The 9,756-nt window shown below is 45.8% G+C and overlaps 1 protein-coding gene across 1 annotated transcript; it reads left to right on the top strand.

Annotated features, from left to right (window-relative positions):
* Positions 1–517: 517 nt before the first annotated feature.
* Positions 518–9,756, top strand: CREG1 (cellular repressor of E1A stimulated genes 1; the record flags this gene model as incomplete). Its single annotated transcript, XM_084612437.1, has 3 exons — positions 518–833; positions 6,908–7,027; positions 9,571–9,756. The coding sequence occupies exons 1-3, from the start codon at positions 558–560 to the stop codon at positions 9,754–9,756; spliced, it is 582 nt and encodes a 193-aa protein (XP_084468563.1). The 5' UTR covers positions 518–557.

The following is a 9,756-nucleotide window of genomic DNA, read 5'->3' as shown; positions in this document are numbered from 1 at the left end:
CCCGGGGGCTGCGAGGGGAGGGGAGGGGAGAGCGACCCGCAGCAGCTCGCGCCTGCCGCGGCCTGGGGAGTCAGGCGCCCCTCCCGCCCCTTCTCCCACGTGACCAGTTTGTTTATGTTTCACCTAACCAGTAGCAGCGTGTGAGTGCCACTCACTCCCTCCCAAGCCGCTTTAACCCCGCCTCCGCCCTCCCAGTGCGAGTCGTTATTGGAGGAGATTCCGAAGGGGCTTTATTCATTGGCTGACATAGGAGCGACTCCTTCCGCCGCACAGAGCCGGTGCGAGAATCGGTTATGTTTACCAGCGATGGACTTCGTGCCCATTCGCCCCGCCCTCTGGCAGAGCTCATTGGCGGACATGAGAAGGCGGTGTGCGCCCATTGGCTGAAAGCAGAATGACCACGCTCCACTGACGTACCGTTCCGCCTCCAACGCGCTCTCATTGGTGGAGACGGCCGGGTGGCGGGTGCCCATTGGCTGAGCGTGGCGTGGCCCCGCCCCTTCAGGAGGAAACCGTCTGGCCGCCCGCTGCGAGCAGGGTTAGTTACGCTCTTAGCTATGAGGCGGCTGCTCCTCCTCCTCCTCCTCCTCTGGGCGCTGGTGGTCGGCGCGGGGGCCGGGATCCCGCCGCATGAGGACGCGGCGCGCGTGGCCCGCTACGTGGCTCACCAGTGCGACTGGGGCGCGCTGGCCACGCTCTCCGCGCGCGAGCCGCTGCGGGGCCGCCCCTTCGCCAACGTCTTCTCGCTGAGCGACGGGCCGCCCGGGCCCCGCGGCAGCGGCGTCCCCTACCTCTACCTCACCGCGCTCGAGGTGTCGGTGCGGGACCTGCAGGTGAGCGCGGCGCGGGGCCCTGCGCGCCCCGGCGGGGGCGGGCCCGCAGGGCTGGGGCTGGGCGCAGCGGGCGATCGCTGACCCGAGTCCGTGCCGTGGGGTTCGCGTGCGTGTCACTGGAGCCGCCCCAACCCCGGGGCCATCTGCCCCCGGCCCGGTGCCCCTCAGTGCGTCAGTGTCTGGTGCTGGTGAAATGCTGCACTCGCGGGGTGGGGGGGGGCGTGTCCCGGCCGCATGTGCAGTGGCCGAGCTCATCGAGGCCGGTGTGTCTCGTCTATACCCCTCAGGGGGGACACGGCTTGATCGAGCAGCAGAGGGGACTGGGTCTGCTATTTCAGGCCACAGGGGAGCTCCTGATGAGCATGCCCTTCCTCCCCCATTTGTGAGTGGTGTCATACCCCTGCTGCGATATCCTGTGCGCACACACCGCACGCATGCCCGTTGTGGTACGCGTGAGAGCTCACACTGAACGGGTCTCAAGCATCCCAAGATCGCCAATTCCTTTTGAAGAGTAAAGGAAGTTTATATTGAGATCAGTCTTAATTTGGATGTTACTAGTAAACATCCTTGCCCAACAAGTTTCATAATTGGTGATAATAAGCAAGTTAATAATCATCTTATGGTATGGTACGTGGAAATGGTATGTGGTATGGTATGTGGAAATGGCGAGATGCATCACTCCTTTATTGCAATTATCCTTTCCTTAGCATCCTTGCAAAAGCTGCAAATAGTAGTGTGTGCAAATTTGAAATAAAAGTAGGGATAATGGTGTATGAATTAGCTCCGACATTTGAAAAAACAGCCTAACTTCCTAACCTACTTGCTGCTAATATATTTGTAGTATGTGATATTTTCTTCAGGAGTTGGAACATGGTTTGCTCTGCGACTGCTATGACTTGAGTGCTGATTAAAATAGCCATTATGGAATACAGCATCTGGAGACATCAGAAGTATAAAGTGAAGATAGCGAAGCTGCTAAATGTATAGAAGAGGACTGGAGTGTTACAAGTAGCCAGAAAAGTAATCTCTAGGCAACTCTCCTCAAACATGTCATGGTCATCTATGACAAAAATGCACCAATAGATGAAACTGCTGAAGCTCCAAGAGGGGGCACTGAGTAAAGCAGAGGACTCCAAAAACATCAAAAAGGGGAGGGTGGGCACCAAATGAGCCACACGGGACTTGGGAGCTGAAAAAGTGGCACTGTTGGGCTAAAGCAACCAACGGTGTGTCTATACTTCAGGAAAACAAAAACAACAAAAAAAAACAGGCAGCTAGTCTCGGAGCCCGGATTGACTGAATTGGGCTCACGGGCCTTGCACTATGAAGCTAAAAATATCAGTGTGAATGTTCCCACTTGGTCTGGAGCAGTGGTGGGCAACATGCGGCACATCAAGGTAAGCTGAAGGCGGGCCGTGAGACATTTTGCTGATGTTGACCGTCCCCAGGCACGGCCCCCCGCAGCTCCCAGTGGCCGCAGTTCACGTTCCTGGCTGATGGGAGCTGTGGGAAGCAGCGGGCAGACTGATGGGCCTCATGCGGGGTGCAGGTTGCCCACCACTGGTCTGGAGCCTGGGCTCTGACTGGGTTTGAGAGCCCGAACGGGAACATATACACTGCTATTTTTAGCCCTGTTCCATGAGTCCAAGTGAGTTGGCATCGGCTCTGAGATTTGCTGATTCAGAGTCTTTTGCACTGTAGATGTGCCTGAAGAGCTTCAGAGATGCTCAGACCCAAATACTTACTAAATTCATTTATAGCTGAAACAAAAGGCATATGAGAGCAGACTGAGACAAAGTCAAAGCAGCAACCACTGAAAGTCCCTAACCAGTTCCTGCCAAACTTCTTTTTTTGGCTTGGTGAAGAATAAACTAACTAGATTGATTTAGTGTGCTTAAGGCGATAGCAGCAGTTGGCTGTATGTACCAGGGCTTTGGAGCTGTGCTCTGCCTCCACTTCAGCTCCAGGCAAAAACCTGCAGCTCCACTGCTCCGGAGCTGCTCCGCGCTCCAGCTCCAGGCTCCACTCCAAAGCCCTGGTATATACAATGCAGTAGTGGAGGGGATGGGAGAGATTTTGTGCACTAGTCACTGCTACTGGTTTCTGTAAAGAATTTTAAAAGTAGTAGAAGTGTGTCATGATTCCCAGTGGGGGCATGAGATCCAGGAATGAGGAACCAATAGTGATGGTGTTGTTTAAAGAAATCATTAAACTATGTAATACCCAGGATGGTGCTACTTATTTTTACATGTCTGCACACACTCAAGTCACTGCTGAAGAGTGCAGTCTAAAAACACGGATTTGGAGGAGAATCCAGTACATGATTTCCCCCTCTCTTCACTCCTGTTTTCCTTGTAAAGAAAACTAAAACATGGGCAAAACACTCATGAAGTTTTGTTTTAGCCTTTGCCTATATAACTAATGCCAATTTGCCTCTTGAATTATCTGTCTGTAGTCCTCACCTGGTTGGTCTGAATGCTTTGTAATTACAATTTTTCCCTTTTAATTTCTATCTGTAATATTTCATGTATGAAACTATTTATTTGTTTTAAGAAATATGGAGGTTTGATCAAACACTGCATTTTAGGACCCCTGCCTAACAGTTTTGACACTGTTATAGATTTTACTGTTTCAGTAGGCTCTTTCCAATCAGAAAGCTCCCCCACAGATGATGTATTCTCTTATCTATATTCTGCTGTTGCAGCACAGAGGTCAACTGTTTGGTTCACCGTCTCATAGAGACCTGTGCCAGCAGATAACACCAAATAACTATGATTCAGCTTTTTTTGGAGTTGATCAACTTGAGCATTTGCACAGTCATAGTCTCGTGGTGGCTGTAGTTCCATAAATGCAGTGGGAACTTGTATAATGCTTAGGTCGCTTAAATTTTTTTTGCTGAAATAAGCTATTCTAATGGAATTTCCCAGATGCAGATTGAACTCTTAGTTGTGTTTGGGGGGAAGGTGTGAAATATAATGTCAAATTATATAAATAATCTAGTGTTTTGAAAGGAGACTTCAGATTCTGAAATCAAAGAAATGCACAAGAAAGTTGGAAACTTATGCAGACCTACATAAAGTTTGTGCAAATATCCTTCCTTCTCTGCCTAGCTAAAAGCTCTACAGATCTTTGCAGTTACAAAACTAAATTCATTTGGGACCTAATTTAGATATGAAACTTGTCCTCAGGAGATAGAAGCCTTAATAATTTCTACTTTATCAGTTAAAGGACCAGAACTTATTTAAATTTTGCCCTTTTCTGAAGTCCATTACTGCTAACCTGGTAAACTGAAACCAAACTGAGAGGAATGAGGTTTATCTTCTGTTATTGGTTAAACAGACTTGTAAACAAACATGAGTCCTCCACCATTGGATCTGCATTGACAGAATCTTGTCCCTGTGTGGAACCCCATTGACCAGTAGGGCTTTGCATGGGTGTAAGGGGCTACGCATGTGATTTGACTACAACACTGGTGGGGAGGGTGTTATAGTCTTTTAAATATTGAAAATGAAGAAGTTCATGTGACTGTTCACTCCATGATGGGAATGCAGTTGTTTGAAGTACTGTATTCCCCCTCTGGCCCCACTTTGGAGGGATAACATTGGTTGAATTGTTTGTTTCCTGACAAACACTTAGGGCCTGACTACTCTAGGAGGCCTTTGCACTGATATAGATGCACTGCTCCATTTTAAAGCAGGGCTTGCATTATTGCAATGTGTCTTGGTTTCAGATGCAACATATCTATACCAGGAATTTGTATCCATGTAGGTAATGTGGTCAGGACCCCTAACCTGTACCTTAAATGCACACTGACTTTTACCGCCTCCATATCTGGCTTTGGAAGAAACTGATTTTCCTAGTCTGGATTCTTTACTACAAAAGCTTCTATGTAAATTTCTTGATGTTTTCAACAAATTAATTTTTGTAAAATTTAAAAAATCTTTATGCATGTGTTGACAACTACTAAGTGTGACAAGTTTCAGAGTAGCAGCCGTGTTAGTCTGTATTCTCAAAAAGAAAAGGAGTACTTGTGGCACCTTAGAGACTAATACATTTATTTGAGCATAAGCTTTCGTGAGCTACAGCTCACTTATGCTCAAATAAATTTGTTAGTCTCTAAGGTGCCACAAGTACTCCTTTTCTTTTTAAACGTGACAAGTTATAGTTAAGGCATTCTCATCATATCAGCTTTTGGGCCTTTCTAACTTATTCTTGGACAGACACTTGTCATGCTTATTTTTAGACGAAAAGGGATTTTTGTTTTTTAAACTAGGTAGTAAGTCTTTCAGATATGTTTGTGCTTCCAGAATGGAGTTGAGTGCTTTTTATTTTAAACAGTTGAAGTTGCTTTCAAATAGATTTTTACACTCCTAACTTAAACTGGATTTTTAAAACTAGCTTCAAACATTGATGGAGTTGAGAATATATAGATCATACGTTAAATTCAGGTGTTAATAAGGCCCATTTTTTGAGGCCTCCAATTGTTAAACAGATTTTCCTGTTAGAACCTTCTAAACCAGGGGTCTCAAACTCAAATGACCACGAGGGCCACATGAGGACTAGTGCATTGGCCCAATGGCTGCATCACTGACACCCCACGCTTGCTGCTCCTGGTCCCTACTCCACTCCACCCCTTCCATTAGGCCCCACCCTTGCCCCCATTCTAACCCCTTCCCCGAAGTCCCCACTCCAATTCCGCCCTCTCCCTGCCCCCAGAGGGAGCAGGGGGTGTGGCGGGGGCTCAGGACAGGGAGTTGAGGTGCAGGAGGTGTGCAGGGTACAGCAGGGGGCTCCAGGCAAGGGTGTGGGGTGCAGCAGGGGATCAGGGTGCGGCAGGGGGCTCCGGGTAGGGGGTTGGGGTGCAGCAGGGGATCAGGGTGCGGCAGGGGGCTCAGGGCAGGGAGTTGGGGTGCAGAAGGGGTGCGGGGTGTGGGGTCTGGCCCGGCGCCGCTTACCTGGAGCAACTCCGTGCACCGGGGCCAGGGCAGGCTTGCTGTCCGCCTGTCCTTGCCCCACTCTGCTCCGCTCCGCTCCAGGAAGCAGCCAGAACCATGTCCCTGGGGGTGGGGGAGGGGGCACATGGCTCTGTGTGCTGCTCTTGCTGCTCCTCCAGGTACCTCCCCTGAAGCTCCCATTGGCCGCGGTTCCCCATTCCCGGCCAATGGGAGGTGCCTGGAAGCAAGAGTTATGCATGCAGCCCTCTTGCTTCCTCCCCAGGGCCGCAGGGGCATGGTTCCGGCCGCTTCATGGAGCGGTGCGGGGCTTGTGGTGCCCCGGGGTAGGCAGAGGGGCGCGCGGGAGCTTGGTGGGCCACACGAAAGAACCCTGCGGGCCCCATTTGGGCCGCGTGTTTGAGACCCCTGTTCTAAACTGTGTGGTCTTTCAGACCTATTCAGAGGCCATCTATCTAGGGCAGTGGTCTCCAAACTTTTTTGATTGCGAACCCCTACCAGTAAAAAACTTCTGAGCATGCACCCCCAATATATGTATATTTATGTATAAATTATATACATGTACTACTGTACTAATATATTATGTAAATTATAAAACATACACAAAAATAGAAATTAAAAGACGATGAGATAAAGATGAAATAAACAATATTTTCAAAAAAATTTTATTTAACGGTACAAAAAACCTTTTTGCTCACTAAAAAAAAGTTATTAATATTTATAGTGAGAGCAATGTGATTGAATATGTTTTATTATTTTTTAAAATCTTGATTGAACACTTTGTGATACAGTGGGTGCTCAGGGTGGGGTGTGGGCTCTGAGAGGGAGTTAGGGTGTGGGAGGGCGCTCAGGGTGGGGGTGCGGGAGGAAGACCAGCTTTGATGGATAGACTGAGCCTATTCCTCAGTTTTGAATGGATATATCCATAGTTTGAAAAGATGCATTCTGAACTTGGTGGACACTGATGCAATTATTTTAAACCGGGTTTAGGCTGGTATTCACCAGCACCTGGCATTTCCTGGGAAATTGACAACCCTGCAATCAGTTTATTTTAACAAACTTAGTTATGTAATGCATTGTTTTGGGACAGCTTTGCCAATTACCTTACTGCTTGTATTTCAGGTGGATGCAAATGCCTCCCTAACAGTGTCTTTGGCACAGACTCCTTACTGCAAGAAGAAAGGGTATGATCCCCAGAATCCCCTGTGTGCCCACGTTATCTTCTCTGGGACTGTTGATAAGGTAAACAACTGAAAGTCTGCACTGAACAGGACAGTATTGTGTACAAAGCAGTACTCTTTAGTGAACAGAGAATAGAAATCTGTACAGAAGTGTAACATTACATACTTGACAGAAAAGATTCAAACTAATCGAATGATTCAGGCTAAGCCCTTTGACGATATAGCAATTTAGCTCGTAGTTTCCATTAGTAGATTAAGTCACAACTGACCAATACTCAAAGTATCACTGAGAGTCTCTAGAGAGAATTCTATAGAGGTGTTCTTGGCAGAGCTACTACAGTGAGGGAAGTCTCTAATTTCTGTGGTTCTTTTTTTAAGAACTAACAAATCTAAGCCAAGGTTCAGTCAGTACAAAATAACTTAATGCTATGGTAAGTGCTCAGTCCGGTTTTAAGTGACCTGAATGATTAGGCTTCTACCACTTTACTTCGTTAACAGCTAGTATGAGGCATAAAATTGTAGGAGTTCAAAGATGGAAAAAATATTGCATCATCTGTTGATCTTCCTGCCAGTGCAGTACTGTATTGTTTCCTGCCATTTACTAGTGCTTTTTTCAATCTAAGTTAGTTTTATCAGCCTTCTGTGGGACACTAGACACACTTTGTCATTCAGCCTGAATTTTTCCGTTTAGTATCATCTCATTACTGATGATTATTCCCTCTTAGCAATACCGTAAATAATTCCTTACTTGGTGTTTATGCCCTTCAGATATGAGTACATTATATTTTTCCAACCCCTTAATTCACTGTTCCCACATTTAGCTCTCAATCTTACTTTGTAAATCTGTTCTTCAGTCCTGCATAATTTTTATTACTCATTTGAGCTCCCTCCAGTTTAATGTGTTTTTGGTAATTAGGTGCCCAGAAGATACAACTGCACTTGGAATATTGCATCAGCCATGTAGAAAGGATCAACTACAGTGGTGGGCAACCTGCAGCCTGTCAGGGTAATCCGTTGGCGGGCCGTGAGACAGTTTGTTTACATTGACCGTCCGCAGGCACTGCTGCCAGCAGCTCCCAGTGGCTGCGGTTCGCCGTTCCTGGCCAATGGGAGCCGCAGGAAGCAGCATCCAGCGTGAAACAAGAATAAGGGAGATGGCCCCCAAAAATATGCATGATAAACTTGTATTTAATACACAGTACGTTATTGAACCACTACAGAACTATTTACAAAAGACAGTACTGTCAGGCTGCAGTTTGCATAAATGAATAGCTAGTGTTGCTGGTTACTCTCTCTCCAGACAGGGATATGACATCTTTTGCCAGAGTCTTAGTTTTAAAGGAACTAATATAACTTTCTCATTTTTGCTGAAACTTGCTTGTTTATCCTAATAATGAAGCTACCATCCCTGCTCCCTACCCTTTGTTTCCTAAAAGTTGTTTCTGTATCAATATTAAGTTATCCAGTTGAGAAGTAGAATTAAACCAGGTACTGCATCATTGAGACAGTCACCTTTTTCAGCTCTTGTAAAATGTGCTCTATAGAGGTGTCATTTCTAAAGCGCACTAATGTGATGTACAGTAATTGCTCCATGTAAACATTGCTGGTGTGCTTTAGTGTAGTGCACATGAATAGGGTCTACCTGGACCAATTAACGTGCAATACGTTAGTGTGCTTTAGAAACCGCACCTCTGTAAAGTGCAGTGTCCCACAATGTAGTCAAGCCTTTGGCTTCCATTACCTAGTCTAATTAGCGTCACAAAGATTTACCTATGATTTTTTCCAAATGGTGCAGTTTCAGTCTGGGGCCATTCTTTGTACCCAAGCAAAATTATCTCTTCATAAAGATATTACCTTACTATTCTTTGTCTGAGACTAGCTTTTCTCTTATGGGGGAAAGAACTTAATCTGTAGCTGAAGTAGTACTTTATTGTGGCCAGAAGATCAATGGGAATATCAAATGTTCTTAATTTCAAAAGAGATCAAACTAGTAAGTAAACAAGTGTCAATGATATCCAGTAAACATACTCAAGAACGCTCCTCTTCTTCAGGTGAAAGAAACTGTGTATCCTACAAGGAAACTTGCAAAGCTGCTATATGGCTCTCTCTCTTACTTTTTACTCACTATTACCAAATGATTGGTCTCTTCAACAGATATAGTCTTTGGCATTAGTTGATATTTTCAAGAAATAATATTGAATAAATGCAAACTTTCATGGGATTTATCTTTCTCCTCACTTTAAATTGTCATACATCACTCAGGGTGCAATGCTTTTCTATGGATATTATTTCTCTCTTTGGATAATATTTAATTATAACAGTTACTGCTTGTTAATTTCCAGAGGTGATACTTAGAATGGTGGATATATCCATGCTACAGAGGAACTCCTGTTGGTACATGTATATAGCTTTCTGGGGCAAACCTCAATCTGGTGAATCCTCCCTGTCTGGGTGGATGTGGGGTACTATAATTTGGGAGGGAAACTTATTTTACTCTCAAATTAGTAGAATATTCTTATTGGCAGTTGATTTTAAATGCCTCTAAATTAGTCTTTTACCAATGAAGTTTACATCTTTTGTAATATGTTGCTGGTTACTTGTTAGGTGAATGATACAGAAGCTGTCTTTGCAAAGCTATCGTTATTCAGTCGACACCCTGAGATGGCAAGCTGGCCTCCAGATCATAACTGGTTCTTTGCCAAATTCAACATCACCAATATCTGGGTCCTGGACTACTTTGGTGGGCTGAAAACTGTGACTCCACAAGAATATTACAATGTCACACCTTAG

This window comes from Lepidochelys olivacea, assembly GCF_965140295.1.
Source record: "Lepidochelys olivacea isolate rLepOli2 genome assembly, chromosome: 1".
Taxonomy (NCBI): domain Eukaryota; kingdom Metazoa; phylum Chordata; order Testudines; family Cheloniidae; genus Lepidochelys; species Lepidochelys olivacea.
This window is presented reverse-complemented; position numbering and strand designations above follow the sequence as displayed.